Below are 17,620 nucleotides of genomic sequence, written 5' to 3' on the forward strand. Positions count from 1 at the left end.
GTGAATTCCACATCAGCCTGGGCTAGAGACCCTACTGGGCAATCACACCTGGGCTGCCCAGCTTTGCAAGTAAGCACCTTTAATTATGAAAAGAATATTAAAAGGTACTAAAAAGCGTCCTACAGTTTGATGAGGCACAGTGCATTTATATAGCCTGAGTACTCATATAGTCTGAACAGGTCTGCTCAAGGTTTTATTTATTAATTTGTGCAGAATATTTAGTTACCTAAAACCTAACAGCACAGAAGAGTTACAAGGATAAGAATGGGCATAACAGGAAAATACTAACCAAAAGAAATTAGTGTAGCTGTGTTGTTAGAAGGCAAGGCAAACAGATACAGGAACCGAAATTTAGACTACAGATTCTTTAACCACTGTGCCCTCTCTCCAGCCCCTGCATGCTTTTTAATACACAAAAACCATTTATAAAGGAGTGACCATGTAGTCAGAAGTGGTGGTGCATGCCTTTTAATAACAGCAGTTGGGAGAGTGAGGTAGGAGGACTGCAGTAGATTCTAGGCCAGCCTGAGACTACATAGTGAATCCTACATTACCCTGAAGTAGCACAAAATCCTGCCTTGAAAAATAAAACAAAAAAAGTGACCATGTAGCCTATAAGCAAGACCCAGATTAAAAACTAAAAACAAGGCTGGAGAGATGGCTCAGCAGTCAAGGCGTTTGTCTTCAAAATCTAGTGACACAGGTTCGATTCCTTAGTACACAGGTAAGCCAGATGTACAAGGTGGGCCATGCATCTGGAGTTTGTTTGCAGTAGCTCAAGCATACCCATTCCCTCTCTCTGTATCTGCCCCTTCCCCTCTCAAACCAAAACACTAACACAAAGCCCCCTCCAAAAACAAAACCTAAAAACCTCTTTCCACAGAAAAGGAAGTAAAAGAAGCTCTAAACAGTAGTAGATACAGATCAGAATCTCTAAGCAAGCTGCAATTAACTGTGGGAAATAAAGATAACCAGGTCTTGTCAGGCTTGAAAATGAAAAGCAACACCACTAACCCTTCTAAACACCAATAACAATACTTCTAAATGTCAAAGAAAAATAAAAATTAAGTTAGAAATATGTGAAAATTACAAAACACGTGTAGTGGTTGTTCTCTGTGCTCTATGTTATAATTGCCAGCATACCTGAAGTTTTTTTCAAAATTAAAAAAGAAAATAGCAGGTATCAAAAGTCACAGGATATTATTGATTTGATTCTTTGACTTTTGTGGCAATTTCAGGCAGAATTAAATTAAAAATCCCTAAGAGATTTCAAACAACGCAGAGAGCCATGCTCCAGTAACTGCTTCTTCGCCGTGCTGCTCTCGTGCACCTATGTGCCTCCGGTGCAGGTTCCTGAGGGGAAAATCATTACTGAGTTCAATAACCTAATTTGGTTTCAAATAATTGACTTTGTAATAACCAAATCCACCCCAAATAGATTAACACCACTTCCCAAGGTAAACTAAAAGCAACTGCACTTTCAGGGTAAATACATGCTTTCTTCACTGTGCTCTGCACATCAGTGCTCAAGGGGCCACCTGAAAAGAGACACTGATCACTTGAACAGCTTCACTATGCGCTGCTTCAAAAACATTTTGTAAACTGGGCGTGGTGGCACATGCTTTGAATCCCAGCACTCGGGAGGCAGAGGTAGGAGGATCACTGTGAGTTTGAGGCCATCCTGAGACTACATAGTGAATTCTAGGTCAGCAAAAAAGTCTTGTAGCCTCAACTTTTGGCTTCAAAGTCTCAGTTCAGCTATATTTTACTTCTTAAACTTGAAGGAATTAATTCTCGTCATAGTTTAAAATTAAGTAAAATGACAAAAGTGTGTACATTAGCTGTAAGTAACATGTGTACCCAGCTTAGCTCTGTGTTGCTTCTCCTCTTCGCTCCTCAGGAAAGTGTCTAAAGTCCGCAGGTCCGTCATGTAGTCCTCTTTGTCGGTGGGCGAGTTATAGACGCTGGGTGAAGATCGGTAGCGGGCTCTCAATCCACTGCTCTCTATTGGGCCAACGGTGGTCGGATACGGAGGAGAAGGAGAGGAACTAAAGCTCGCCAGCTATACAAAACATATGAACTGGATTTTATTTTCAATTAAGATTTCCTTTTAAAAAATACTTATTTATTTATTTATTTTCAAAGAGAATAGGTGCCCCAAGGACCCCTGCCACTGCAAACAAACTCCAGAAGCATGAGCCACTTGGCACATCTGGCTTTATATGGATACTGGGACATCACACCCAGGCCGTCAGGCTTTGCAAGCAAGTGCCTTTCACTGCTGAGCCATCTCTCCAGCTGCCCCCTTTCAACTTTGAAAATGTAGCTCCTGCACCTAACTGGGTGAATGGCACAAGTCTGTAATCTCAGCACTTGGAAGGTGAAGGCAAGAAGATTAGGAGTTCAAAGCCGCCCTCAACTATATGGTGAGTTGGGAGCCAGTCAGGGCTACATAAGATCCTATCTTAAAAGAAAAAAAAAAATGTTCACACACCTAGTACAATACAATAGCCAAAATCCAGAACACAGACAACATCAAATGCTAGTGAGGTTGTGGACCAGTAAAGACTCTTTCATTGCTGGTGGTAATGCAAAATAGTCAACTACTTGGCAACAGTTGAGTGACTTCTTACAAAACTAAACATTCTCATAGTATACCATTTAACAAATGTGCCATTTAGTATTTACCCAAAGATTGTTGGAACTTATGTCTACACAAAAGTCTGCACATGGATGTTTATGGAAGCTTCAATTCATAATTACCAAAGTATGGAAGTAGCCAAGGGTATTCTTCAGAAGGTGACTGAGTGACTAAACTGTAGCACCTTCAGGCAATGAGCTATTATTCAGTGCTGAAAAGAATCAAGCTACTGGATGATAAAAACACATGTAGGGGCTGGAGAGATGGTTTAGTGGTTAAGGGACTTGCCTGCGAAGCCTAAGGACCCAGGTTCAATTCCCCAGCACGCACATACGACAGATACTCAAGGTGCTGCATATGTCTGGAGTTTGTTTGCAGTGGCTGGAGGTCTTGGCACACCGATCCTCTCTCTCTCTCTCAAATAAAATAAGAAAATCTTTTCAAAAAGCACATGGAGGAAATTTAAATGTATAATGTTAAGAGAAAATAAAAGCCAATTTGAAAGACTAAATACGTATGATTCCAAGTAAATGACATTTTGGAAAAGGTAGAGCTACAAAGTAAAAAGATTAGTGGCTGCAAAGAATTTGAAGGGAAAGCAGAATGAGTGGAACCTTGGAGATTGCCTTCCTTGTAGAATACACAGGAATGTGGGGGATAACCATGTGTCAACTGCAGTGACTGTTCTGCTCTCATGGGGATACTGATCAGGAAGGGGCTGCATGTATGGGACAAGGAATCATGGGAAAGCACTGTACCTTCCTCGTAATTTTACTGTGAACTTAAAACTGCAAGACCTTGTCTCAAAACAAAAAACTGATAACCTTACTACCTAGAGATAATTTAATCCCTTTATATATCTTGTATAACTTTTCTTTTCTTTCTTTCTTTCTTTCTTTTTTTTTTTTTTTGTCAAGGCAATTTTTTATACGTGGATAGTTTTTAACAGACAAAATTTAGGTAGTGCCCATATTTACAAATGATTTCGGCACTGTTTGCAAATAACAGATTCCAATGCTTCAACTTGGGGTTTACTCACTCTAACCCAGAAACTGGGACTGGAGCCCCTCAACATGGCTTTAAATTAAGAAGCACAGAGGTTATCAGAACTTGGGGAATCTTCTTGCTTCCCTTGTGTAACTTTTCAATTTTTAAAATGTGCCTACAGCTGGGCATGAAGTCACATGCCCAGAACCCTAGCATTTGGGAGGTAGAGGTAGGAGAACAGTAAGTTCAAGGTTAAACTTGGCTATAGAGTAAGTTCGAGGCTAGTTTGAATTACATGAGACCATCTCAGAAACAAAACAAAAACCCAGAAAAACAAAATGTCCATGGCTATTTCAATGTTTATGCACTTTTGCACATATGTGGTATATATGTGTGCAGGTACACACACTTGAGTGCATGTGCATGTGGAGGCCAGAGGTGAACATTGGGTTATTTCCCTCAAATGCTCTCTACAATCATCATCTTTTGTTTTGTCTTGTTTTTGTTTTTAGAGGTAGAGTTTCACTGTAGACTGACCTGGAATTCACTATATAGTCTCAGGGTGGCCTTGAAGTCATGGAGATACTCCTACCTCTGCCTCCTGAGTGCTGGGATCAGAGAGGCGCGTGCACCACACCGGCCCCATTCTTCTTCTTTGGCATGTGCATGTGTATTTGTGTGCAAGCATGGTGTGTACACAGAGGGGAGAGAACTGCTGGGTGTCGGTTCTTGCCTTCCACATTGTTTGAGGCAGTCTCTCGCTACTCACTGCTCTGTTTACCAAGCTGGCTGGCCTGTTAGTTTCTGGCAGATTCTCTTGTCTCCATCCTTTCTTACAGTAGTCATAGTGGGAACACTCATACCTGCCACAGTGTTCGGCTTTTTACATGCGTTCTGGGAATCCACATCAGGAACTTAGTGTGACAAGTCCTTTATCCACGGAGCCAGCTCCCCAGCCCCCTTCCACCTTATTTTTAAGAGACAGGGTCTCACACTGAATCTGAACCTCACTGTTGCAGCTAGATGAACTAGCCAGCAAACCCCAGAGATTCCGTCTCTGCCTCTGCAGTGCTACAATCATGGAAATGGGCAGTTAAACCCAGCTTTTTTTTTTTTAATTTCTTTTTTAAATGTATTTATGGCGGCGGGGGGGGGGGGGAGGCAGATAGACAGAGAGAATGGACGTGCCAGGCCCTCCAGCCACTGCAAACGAACTCCAGACTCATGTGCCCCCTTGTGCATCTGTCTTAAATGGGTCCTGGGGAACTGAACCAGGGTCCTTAGGCTTTGCAGGCAAATGCCTTAACCACTAAGCCATTTCCCTAGCTCTAAACCCAGCTTTTATGTGGGTAATGGGGATCCAAACTCAGGACCTCATGCTTATGGAGCAAGGTCTTTACAGACTGAGCATGTCCCCCACCCCACCCAGTCCTACTTCAATAGTATTAAACAATACTTTTTTGCTTTATATCCTTTATGAGCTAGGCATGGTAATGCACACCTTTAATCCCAGCACTTGGGAGGCAGAGGTAGGAGGATTTCCATTGAGGCCACCCTGAGACTACATAGTGAATTCCAGGTTAGCCTGGGCTAGAGAAATCCTACCTTGAGAAACCAATAATAAATTTTTAAAAAATCAGCTTTATATCCTTTATGAAACCTAACCAAGGGGCTAGAGAGATTATTCAACGGTTAAGGCACTTGCCTGAAAAGCCTAATAGACTGGGTTCAGTTCCCTGGTACCCATTTAAAGCCAGATGCACAGTGATGCATGCATCTGGGATTTGTTTGCAGTGGTAGCCCTGGCGCATCCATATTATCTCCTTTTCTCTCTAAAATACATAAAAATATTTTTTAAAAATCTAGGGCTGGAGAAGCTGGCTTAATGGTTAAGGCAATTGCCTGCAAAGCCAAAGGGCCCTAGTCTGATTCCCCAGAACCCACACACTCCAGATGCACAAGGAGCACATGCATCTGGAGTTCATTTCCAGTGGCTAGAGGCCCTGACACGCCCATTCTCTCTCTACCTCTTTCTCTCTCTTAAATAAATATATTTAAAAGAATTAAAAAGCTAACCAAGCATTTCCTATAAGAATACTTTAAAACAGTATCCTAACTAGCTATATATTACAATATATTATATTTTTTATTTTTACTTTTTTTAGTTTTTCAAGATGGGTTCTCACTGTAGCTCAGGCTGATCTAGAATTCACTATGTAGTAACAGGGTGGCCTTGAACTCACAGTGATCCTCCTATTCTGCCTCCCAAGTGCTGGGATTAAAGGCGTGCACCACCATGCCCAGCATATCATAATTACATACTCTCATTCTGAACTTTTGGATTTTTTGCAGTTTTTGGCTGTTGTAAGTAACGTTAAGACACACTTTGTTGTACTTTTCTTGAATCTCAGATGATTTTCTTTAGGACAAATTCCCCAAACAGAAGTTATTTGGCCATGGCCTTAAAATATATATCTATATATCTACCAGGCTGGAGAGATGGGTAAGTGGTTAAGACACTTGCCTGCAAAGCCAAAAGACCCAGGTTTGATTCCCCAGTACCCACATAAAGCCACAAGCACAATATGAAACACATGCCTGGTGTTTGTTTACAGTAGCTAGAAGCTCTGATATGCCTATTCTCTCTGTCTACATCTGCCTTTCTCTCTCAAATAAATAAATAAAATGTTAAAAAATATATCTATCAAGTGAAAATGTTGCACTAAGTTACATTCCTATCAGAATAGATAGCAGACCTATTTTGGTATCCATTCACCCATATCACTACTTTAAAATGTCTACTTCATGTACAAAAATTTTTTAATGTGCATTTAATTAGTAATTCCATTTGTTAACGACAAACTGTTTATTCAAATATACTATTTTAAGCTGGGCGTGGTGGCACACGCCTTTAATCCCAGCACTTGGGAGACAGAGGTATGGACACACCAGGGCTTCCTGCCACCACAGACAAATGCCAGATACATACACCACTTTGTGCATCTGGGTACTGAAAAACTGAACCCTAGCTGTCAGGCTCTGCAATCAAGTGCTTGTAACCACTGAACCATCTCTTTTTTAAATGTATATATATTATTTATGTTTTACTTATGAGAGAAAGAGAGATAGACAATGGGTGCACCAAGGCCTCTAGTCACTGCAAACATGTAACTCCATACACATGTGCCACCTTGCATATCTGGCTTACGTGTATCCTGGGGTATTGAACCAAGGTCTTTTGGCTTTTCAGGCAAATACCTTAACTGCTAAGCTATCTCTCCAGCCCCCCATTAAGCCATCTCTTGAGCTCCCAAATACACGATTTTTCCCCCGTTGTGTTTCATGATCCATTCAATGCTAATTTAGAACAAACTGAATTATTAACAAGTCTTATACTTGTTTAATGCTGTTTGAAATTGAAAAAAAAAATCTAGGCTGGAGAGATGATTCAGCAGTTAAAGCACTTGCCTGCAAAGCCTAACAATCTGCAGGGGCTGGAGGCACTGGTGTGCCCATTCTCTCTGCCTCTCTTCTATCTTACCCTGCTAGCAAATAAGTAAGTAAATAAACATTATGCATACTGATTTCTCCTGTACTTCTTAAAGTGAAATATTAAATCCTCATGTTTATTATGATTCCATATAAGTTTCTAGTGCATTACCTGGTCTATTCTTGCTCAAGAGGCATAATATTTTAATTAATAAGCTTTAATGTTTATAGGGATGTACCCTGTTAATTCAAAATGTCCTTGGCTCATTCATTTTCCCATATTAACTTTAAAATCAACAAGTAACTTCTGTAAACAAAAAAAAAAAAAAGGCAGGCGTGGTGGTGCACACCTTTAATCCCAGCACTAGGGAGGCAGAGGTAAGAGGATCGCCTAGAGTTTGAGGCCACCCTGAGAATACATAGGGAATTCCAGGTCAGCCTGAGCTAGAGTGAGACCCTACCTCAAAACCAAAAAAAAAAAAAAAAAAAAAAAAAAAAACAAAAACCTGCAACTCACCGGGACATACATCTTATCTACTAAAGTAGGAAGAGAATATGACAAGTTCTTTTTTCAATTTTGCTTTCTAAAGAAAATATATTTATTTGATTTGTAAGGGGAGAGTGCATGAGACTGAGTGTAAATGGGTATACAAGGGCCTACTTTTTATTTTTATTTAAAGTTGAATATTTAAGGTGATAATTTTTTTTTCTTTTTTTGAGGTAGGGTCTCACTGTAGCCCAGGCTGACCTGGAATTCACTATGGAGTCTCGGGGTGGCCTCAAACTCATGGCGATCCTCCTACCTCTGCCTCCCTAATGCTGGGATTAAAGGCGTGTGCAAACATGCCCAGCTAACTTCTTTTTTTATATTAATTAATTATTATTATTTTTTTGTTTGTTTGTGTTTTGAGATAAGGTCTCACTTTAGCCCAGGCTGACCTGGAATTCACTCTGTAGTCTCAGGCTGGCCTCAAACTCGTAGCCATCCTCCTACCTCTGCCTCCTGAGTGCTAGGATTAAAAATGTGCACCACCATGCCCAGCTAATTATTTTATTTTGTTGTATTTTACTTATTTATTTGAGACAGAGAGAGAAAGAAGTAGATAGAGAAGAATGACAACTTCTTGATTTAGAGTTTTTTTTTTTTTTTGGTTTTTCGAGGTAGGGTCTCACTCTGGTCCAGGCTGACCTGGAATTAACTCTGTCATCTCAGGGTGGCCTTGAACTCATGGCAATCCTCCTACCTCTGCCTCCCGAGTGCTGGGATTAAAGGCGTGCACCACCACACCTGGCCGATTTAGAGTTTTAAAGAAATATCAATATGAAGTTATAAGATACCACTGTCATTTTTCTTATTGGAAGAGATTTATAAAAAACATTTTGATAGGCTGGGCATGGTGGGACACGCCTTTAATCCCAGCACTCAGGAGGCAGAGGTAGGAGGATCACTGTGAGTTTAGGCCAGCCTGAGACTACATAGTGAAATTCCAGGTCAGCCTGGGCTAGAGTGAGACCCTACCTCAAAAAACCAAAAACCAAAAGATAGGCCAGGCATAATGGCATACACTTCTTTAATCCCAGCACTAGGGAGGCAGAGGTAGAAGGATTTCTGTGAGTTTGAGGCCAGCCTGGGACAACAGAGTGAGTTCCAGGTCAGCCTGGGCAAGAGTGAGACCTTACCTTGAAAACAGACCCCCCAAAAAAAAAAAATTGGTGATCAACACTGTTAAAATGAATACATTTTTGGGATGTAATCATCAGTACAAATGTCTTGGATTGCCACCCACCTCTCTAAATCTATCAAGAATTTCATGTACAGAACTATTTGCTGAAAATTAGTAATTAAAGCCAGACATGGTGCTGCATGCCTTTAATCCCAGCACTCGGGAGGCAGTGGTGGGAGGATCGCTGTGAGCTCAAGGCCAGCCTGAGACTACACAGTGAATTCCAGGTCAACCTGGGCCAGACTGAGACACTACTTCGAAAAAAAAAGAAAATTAGTAATTAAAAAACAAATGAAAGTGGGCTGGAGGGATGGCTTAGTGGTTAAGCGCTTGCCTGTGAAGCCTAAGGACCCCAGTTCAAGGCTCAATTCCCCAGGACCCACGTTAGTCAGATGCACAAGGGAGTGCACGCGTCTGGAGTTCGTTTGCAGTGGCTGGAAGCCCTGGCGTGCCCATTCTCTCTCTCTCTCTCAAATAATTAAAAAAAAAGAAAAGAAAAGAAAGAAAGTGGGCCGGAGAGATGACTTAGTGGTTAAGGCATTTGCCTGTAGAGCCAAAGCATCCCGGTTTGATTCGCCAGGACCCATGTAAGCCAGATGCACAATGGGGGGGGTATGTGTATCTGGAGTTCGTCTGCAGTGGCTGGAGGCCATGGTACACCCATTCTCTCCCTCTCTCTCTGCCTCTTTCTCTCTCTGAAAAAAAATAAATAAAGATATGTAAAACAAAAACAAATGAAGGGCTGGAGAGATGGCTCAAAGCCTGACTGCCTGGGTTCAATTCCCCAGTACCCACATAAAGCCAGTTGCACAAAGTAGCATATGTATCTGGAGTTCATTTGCAGTGACAAGAAGCCCTGGCATGCCCATTCCTTCCCTATTTCTCTCTACTTACAAATAAATTTTTACAAAATTAAAATAACTTATACTACAGGTATATTAAGTAGCTCTTAAGCACAAATTATTTTTGGATAGTAGAACTTTAAGTAATGTTCTTTCTAGTTTATTATAATTTTTTTTTTGAGGTAGGGCCTCACTCTAGCCCCGACTGACCTGCAATTCACTACATAGTCTCAGAGTGGACTTGAACTCATGGTAACCCTTCTACCTCTGCCTTTCGAGTGCTGGGATTAAAGGTATGCGCCACCACACCTGGTTCTTATTATTCTAATTTTCTATAATGATTACACAGTGCTTTTCTTGTGAAAGCAACTGTATTTACCAGTGGATTATAAAGTATTACTATATACTTTCTTTCTTTTTATTTCCTTTTTGTTTTTTGAGGTAGGCTCTTACTCTAGCTCAGGCTGACCTGGAATTCACTATGTAGCCTCAGGTGGCCTTGAACTCATGGCGATCCTCCTACCTCTGTCTCCTGAGTGCTGGGATTAAAGGCATGCATCACCACGCTCAGCCAGAATTATTATTATTATTTTCGAGGTAGGGTCTCACTCTGGCCAAGACTGACCTGAAATTTACTATGGAGTCTCAGGGTGGCCTTGAACTCATGGCACTCCTCCTACCTCTGCCTCCCTAGTGCTGGGATTAAAGGTGTGCGCCACCATGACCAGCTCAAAATTAATTTAATATTGGATAACCAGTGCCATGGAATTTAATCTCAAGGAAATATTATGTACAAAGGCAGGGGCCAATTGTGTTGGTTTCTTTGTAGGCAATTCTTGGTAGCCTCCAAGATTTCAGTCAAACAATAGTGAGAACTTCCTACATGAGAGATTCCCTCCTAATGCCCTTCTAGGCCTCAAGAACCTCAAACACCAACCTATAAACTCTCCTTGTAATAACATAAAAATTAGGGCATAGGGTTACAATATTATGGGGTCTTAACCATGGAGCCATCTCCCCAGCCCTGTTCTTGGCTCTTAAATGAGTGATTCAGATAAGTGAATTACCCTCTCATCCTTAGTTTCCTCATTAATTAGATATGAAATTCTGACTCGCTGGATGCTTCCCACTCCCCTGCCGAGGCAGGGTCTCACTCTTGCTCAGGCTGACTTGGAATTCACTATGTAGTCTCAGGGTGGCCTCGAACTCATGGTGATCCTCCTTTAATCCCGAGTGCTGGGATGAAAGACATGTACCACCACGCCCGGCTCGTTGGATGATTATTAATGTACCTTCCAATTCTAAAATAGCATTAGTGGCCAAATGAAGAGTCATTACCTTATTATAGCTGACCGGCGAGTAGGTCACTCCAGGGCTGTAAGAAGTATTGCCACTAGAAGAAATGCCTTGCAGTTGAGGGCTGTATCCTGTCATACAACTGGTGGTAAACTTGGGACTGGCACTGGGTGAACGAGATGGGCTGTAACTCAACACACTCTGCCCCTGAATTGAAGGGGAAGGTGGAGAGGGAGGAATCTGGGAGGCTGCCAGATCACGTGGAGGGGTAGTCTGTACAACTAGAAGGAAAAGGAACAAATCACATCCACATAAAATATAGTTTATATTAAAAAAATTATCTTGAGAATAGGTTTTCGTTTACTTTGAAATATTTTTATTTATTTGTAAGGAGGTAGGAAGAGAGAATGGGTGTGCCAGAGCCTCCTGCCTCTGCAGATGAATTCCAGAAACATGCATTACATTGTCCTCTGGCTCTATGTGGGTACTGGGGAAATAAAGTCAGGCTGCAAGGCTTTGCATTGCCCTTAATGACTCAGCTACCTCCCCAGCCAAGAATAGGTTTTTGTTATGCAGGCTATGCTGGCCTTGACCAAGATCCTCCTACCTCAGCCTCAAGTATAAAAATATGATTTTTATAAAAACACATTTAAAGGGCTAGGGAGATGGTTCAGCTGGTAGAGTGCTCACCATGTACGCATGAGGACCTGAGTTTGGATGCCCAGAACCCAAATACAAGTTGGGTGTGCCTGTAATTCTGGCACAGGCAGGGAAAGCAGAGGATCCTTGGGGCTTGCTGGCTGTTCAGTCTAACTAAATTGATGAACTCCAGATTCAGTGAAAGACTTTGTTTCAAAACTAAGGTGGGGGTGGGGAAGGCTGGAGAGATGGCTTAGCGGCTAAGCACTTGCCTGTGATGCCTAAGGACCCCAGTTCGAGGTCCGATTACCCAGGACCCACATAAGCCAGATATACAAGGTGGCATATGCATCTGAGTTCTTTTGCAGTGGCTGGAAGCCCTGGAGCGCCCATTCTCTATCTGCCTCTTTTTCTCTGTCACTCTCAAATAAATAAAAAATATATTTTAGAATGTCTTTAAAAAAACAAAAGATAAGGGGGCTGGAGAGATGGCTTGGCTGTTAAGGCTCTTGCCTGCAAAGCTTAAGGACCCAGGTTCAATTCTCCAGGTCTCACACTAGCCAGATGCACATCTTGGCACATGTGTCTGGAGTTCGGGGCTAGAGGCCCTAGCATACCCATTCTCTCTCCCTCTGTCCTTCTGTATCTAATAAATAAATAAATAAATAAATAAATAAAATGGCATAAAAAAAAGATAAGGTTGTGGGCTGGAGAGATGGCTTAGTGGTTAAGGTGCTTGCTAAGACAAACGACCCAGGTTCAATTCCCCAGGACCCATGTAAGCCAGGTGCACAGGTGGTGCATGCATCTGGAGTTTTGTTTGCAACAGCCAAACTCCCTGGCACACCAATTTGCTCCCCCTCTCAAAGAGATTAATAATAAGGTGACAAGTAAGGAAGACACTCGACTTTAGCCTCTAACCTCCAGAGGTACACGCACACACATACATATGCATCCACAGAGAGAGTAAACAGAATCAAGTAAGTCTTTTTCTTCAAGAGAAAAGTAACAGAAGAACTGGTTATCAAATTACATTAAGTATTATTACTAAAAGACAAGTTAGGTATTTACCATTTCAAAATGATTCAAGGAAGCAGGAGTTAAAGGGTTAAATTTTAACTGAACAATATAGCACATTATCATGAGGTTGTTGGGTATCAGTTCCATTATTATTTTTATGCAAATAATAATGACAATCATCAGCTATAAAACAATTTCCTATAGATTTGCTTAATATAGGGTCAGATGGCCTCAGAAGTCCCTTTTAGTTCTCAGTTTATGAAAAGGGGAATTTAAGAGTAAATTTTATCACTAATCTTCCCATTTTTGCTACTTACCATTTGCTTTTAGCCCTAAAAGTGTTTGCTGTCCAGGGCTAACAATCAGACTTGTTGGTGCCACAGTATACTTGAAGTATCTCCAAAAGTCAAATAAGGCATTAAGACTGAAGAGAGATGCAAGGGCAAGCTCTGGAAGAGAACAATTTTTTTCTTCAAATTTTTATTTGGGGCTGGAGATGTTGCTTAGTGGTTAAGGTATTTGCCTGCAATGCCGAAGATCCAGTTTTGATTCCCCAATACCCACATAAGCCAGGTGCACAAAGTGACACATGCATCTGGAGGTAGTTTGTAACCAACTGGAGGCCCTGGCATACCCATTCTGTTTCTCTCTCTCTCAAATAATAAATAAGAACAAAACATTAAAAATTTTATTATTTGTAAGGAGAGGGAGAGAATGAGAATGGGCAAACCCGGGGCTCTAGCCATTGCAAATGAACTCTAGATGCATGTGCCACTTTGAGCATCTGGCTTTACACAGGTATTAAGGAATAGAACCTGGGTTGTTAGGCTTTGCAGGCAAGCACCTTAACTGCTGAGCCATCTCTCCAGCCCCAATTTATTTATTTATTTAAATTTTATTTATTGAGCTGGGTATGGTGGTGCACGCCTTTAATCCCAGCACTTGGGAGGCAGAGGTAGAAAGATCACCGTAAGTTCAAGGCCACTCTGAGACTACATAGTGAATTCCAGGTCAGCCTGAGCTAGAGTGAAACCCTGCCTTAAAAAAACAAAAACAAAACAAAACAAAATATATATATACACATATATATTTATTTGCAAGCAGAGAAAGACACAGAGAGAGCAGGCATGCCAGGGCGTCTAGCCACTGCAAACAAACTTCGGACGCATGTGCCCCTTATGCATCTTATGTGGGTCTTGGGGAATCAAACCTGGGTCCTTTGGCTTCACAGGCAAAATACTTTAACCATTAGGCTATCTCCCCAGCCCCCATTTTTTTTTTTTTAAGATTTTATTTATTTGTTAGAGACAGAGGAGAGAGAGAGAATGGCCATACCAGGGCTTCTAGGCTTTGCAAACGAACTCCAGATGTATGGTCCACCATGTCCATCTGGCTTATGTGGGACCTGGAGAATTGAGCCTGGGTCCTTAGGCTTCGCAGGCACGAGCCTTAAACGCTAAGCCATCTCTCCAGCTCAATTTTTTTTTAAAAAAAAGGAGGAAGGAGCTGGAGAGATGGCTTAGCAGTTAAGGTACAGTTAAAGGTACTTGCCTGCAAAGGCTAAGGACCTGAGTTTAATTCCCCAGTGTCCACATAAATCAGAAGCACAAAGTGGCACATGCATCTGGAGATCTTTTGCAGCAGCTAGAGGCCCTGGCATGCCCATTCTCTATCTTTCTCTGCTTGCAAATAAATAAAAATATACTAAAAAAAAAAAAAAAAGTCCTGGGTTCCATCCTCAGCAACTGTGTGTATGTGTTGGGGGGAGGGATGTATTGGCAGAGAAACAAAATCCCTCCACATGCTAGCAAATTAACATCAAAATTAAAACCAACTTTCTCATTGCTCATAACAGCTACCATTTAATGATTGTCTATTAGGTGGCATTTAGGTGTGGTGAGTTTTAAACTATTACTAATTTGTCTAACTTTGTTCAGTATTTTCATCTTCACTTTAATGATAAGCAGGCATGGAAGAGCCGAGTGGGTTTTAGAAGCGTACTTAGCTTGCTAGCAATGACTCTAACTTAGGCCTGAAGATTCCAAATCCTTTGTTCTTTCACTTGCCACACCCACTCCCATGACCGGCTTTTTAAATTAATGGACACACAATATTTACTTCAACATCGACAGGACTCTTCCTATCTGAGGAGTATAGAAAAGCAGACAGAAGGAAGAAAGGTATCCATGAAAGAGAAATCTGGCCTGGTCTTGAAAAGGTGAAAATGTGGAGAGGTTATTTCAGGACAGTAACAAATGAAAATCTCATCATTCCCAAGCCTTACTTTTCTTCATAGGATTCCTCATTACCTGACACTATACTTTTCTATTTGGTTTTTCTTTCCTGAGATGGGGTTTTGCTATATATTCCAGGCTGACCTTGAACTGTGTAGGCCAGGCTAACCTCAAGTTTACAGCAACCCTCCTGCTTCAGCCTCCTGAGTGCTAGGATTACAAGTGTCTCTCATTTATTAATTTGCTTGTCTTCTCTACTAGAATGGTCTTCCCATTAGATGGTTTTTACCTTGTTCCGTTCTTGCTGAATTCCCAGTTTGGGGAACATGGAAGGCATTATGTGTTTTTGTTTTCTTTTTCGGGGTAGCATCTCAATCTAGCCCAGGCTGACCTGGAATTACTCTCAGGGTAGCCTCCAACTCATGGCAATGCTCCTACCTCTGCCTCCCAAGTGCTGGGATTAAAGGCGTGCGCACATCGGACTATGTGTTGTTTTATTTTATTTGCAATTAGAGACAGAGAGAATGGGTACACCACAGCCTCTAGCCACTGCAAACTCCAGACACACATGCCACCTTGTGCATCTGGCTTTATGTGGGTTCTGGGGAACTGAACCTGGGTCATTAAGTTTCACAGGCAAGTGCCTCAACTGTTAAGCCATCTCTCCAGCGTCATTACGTGGTTTTTTGTTGTTGTTTGTTTCTTGTTTTTCTTTTTTTGTGTTCATTATTTATTTATTTATTTGAGAGCGACAGACATAGAGAGAAAGACAGATGGAGGGAGAGAGAGAGAATGGGCGCGCCAGGGCTTCCAGCCTCTGCAAACAAACTCCAGACGCGTGCGCCCCCTTGTGCATCTGGCTAACGTGGGACCTGGGGAACCGAGCCTCGAACCGGTCCTTCGGCTTCACAGGCAAGCGCTTAACCGCTAAGCCATCTCTCCAGCCCTGTTTTTCGAGGTAGAGTCTCACTCTAGACCCGGCTGACCTAGAATTCACTATGTAGTCTCAGGATGGCCTCGAACTCAAGGCAATCCTCCCACCTTTGCCTCCCGATTGCTGGGATTAAAGGCGTGTGCCACCACACCCAGCCCATTATTTTTTTTAATGAAGGGATGGATACTACATTTAAATAAACCCATAAACAATTTTTTCATTGGTAGTATCTCTAAATTGTAGTGAAAATTAGTTACTTACCAATATACCAGAGGGGCCAGTATGTCACATTATAATATGTACTTATCAACTTTCCAGTCCTGAAAAAAGTTTTGAAAAGCTACTCAGTTTACTTAAAAACAAAAATTGAAAATCAAAACAAAAACAAAAGCCACAGAACCAGCCAATGAGTACTTATTTTCACTATTTAGCTGATGAACTTACATTTCAGTATATATCATTCCAGCCATGGATACATTTAGGAGACCCCAGGCTAAAACCACTTTCCTAGCTTCTGTTTCTTTTCTCATCTTGATGGTTCTGTCAATAAGGGAAGGACTAGGGCTTGCCTCTCCTTGCATCTATTAAAAAACAAACAAACAAAAGAAAAAAAAAAACAGGAATTTAAGAAACTACTCGTAAGAAATCAAAACTTTAAAAAATCAAGTTTGTGTTCTAATGTATTACCAAACCTTTTCTTTTTCTTTCCCTCAGTTCAGTGTTAGTATATGGAAAGGGAATTTTAAATTATACCCTCCTTTGGCACCACGGAGAACTGGCTGGTTGGGAGAACAGTTAAATACTTCCAGTAACTTTCATCATGTAAGGTTTACTGCGTGTGCAAACAGTTCAGGCTTTGTCGTTTGGAGTATGTCGCATGAACTAGACTAAGACTTTAAGAAACAAAAAAAAAAAAATCAGGACACCAAGTTTTTGAAAGACGATGATTCCACATATCCCACGGCCACAAAGAAGCCATCAGTGTGTTGGAATCAACCGTCACGCAGCGTGATGACACGCCTGATTCCCTGTTTTGCAGACCAAGTGTAAGAACTTATGAGCGTGCACTCGAGGTGTGAAGCGGGCACGTGTGCATGGTTAGGGCACCCCGGGAATCACACTTCCCTGCTTTGCCGGTCGCGGCTGTGCCATCACCGCCTTGCGAGGGGGGAAAGCCTGCCCCGCCACAGGGAGTCCGGAGCCCACAGGAAGCGGCGGTGCCCTTCCCGCCATCCCGCCCCGCGCCGAACTTGAGTCACCCTTCTCGCTTCTCTCCTCCGCCCTACTCTCAGTGGCGGGACACCTAAATACCACCTCCCTCGGCTGAACCCGGGGGCAGAACGGCATGCGCGGAACTCTCGCGCTCCACGCGGACTCCGCGTCCGGGAAGCCAGTAGACGACCCCCCCCCCCTCCACAACCACGCACCGTGCTCTTCAGACCGGAAGCCGCGGGAACGCGCCGCCCCGCCCCCCTTACTGCACATGCGCGAAGCCCAAGCCCAAGGCAGCGGCGGGCCGGCCGGGGCCCTGCAGTCACCGGAAGAAGAACTGGGTCGTCTCTTCTCGCGAGAATGGGAACGGCCTCGGGGGCGGGGCGGGGCGGGGCGGGGGGGAGGAGGATGGTGGTGGTGGCTGCGGCTGCGGCGAGGTACCTTCGTTGCCAGGGAAACGCCTTCGGATGTGTGGCTCCAATTCAGCTGCAGGGAGAAAGCTAAGCAGCGAAATTCAGACCAGGTGCTGAGTCGTTAGCGAAAAGAAAGCGCTGGAACAAGCCGAATGTTGTATGGGGTTAATGTAATTCTGGCTTCTTTAG

At 42.5% G+C, this 17,620-nt stretch overlaps 1 protein-coding gene across 3 annotated transcripts in view; it reads right to left on the bottom strand.

Moving 5' to 3' along the window:
* Nucleotides 1-17,321, bottom strand: part of Tmem209 (transmembrane protein 209) — a 53,962-nt gene extending 36,641 nt beyond the window's left edge. Inside the window, exons 1-6 of one of the 3 annotated variants that reach the window (XM_045160385.1) lie at nucleotides 17,234-17,321; nucleotides 16,251-16,387; nucleotides 16,068-16,126; nucleotides 12,956-13,087; nucleotides 11,022-11,260; nucleotides 1,861-2,062 (exon numbers count right to left, since the gene is read on the bottom strand). In XM_045160385.1, coding sequence (XP_045016320.1) covers nucleotides 1,861-2,062; nucleotides 11,022-11,260; nucleotides 12,956-13,087; nucleotides 16,068-16,126; nucleotides 16,251-16,387 — 769 coding nt within the window. In that variant the 5' untranslated portion in view covers nucleotides 17,234-17,321. The other 2 variants (XM_045160384.1, XM_045160386.1) reach the window with 2 other exon arrangements.
* Between the last annotated feature and the right edge of the window lie 299 nt (nucleotides 17,322-17,620).

Source organism: Jaculus jaculus, chromosome 10 (genome assembly GCF_020740685.1).
Source record: "Jaculus jaculus isolate mJacJac1 chromosome 10, mJacJac1.mat.Y.cur, whole genome shotgun sequence".
Classification (NCBI taxonomy): domain Eukaryota; kingdom Metazoa; phylum Chordata; class Mammalia; order Rodentia; family Dipodidae; genus Jaculus; species Jaculus jaculus.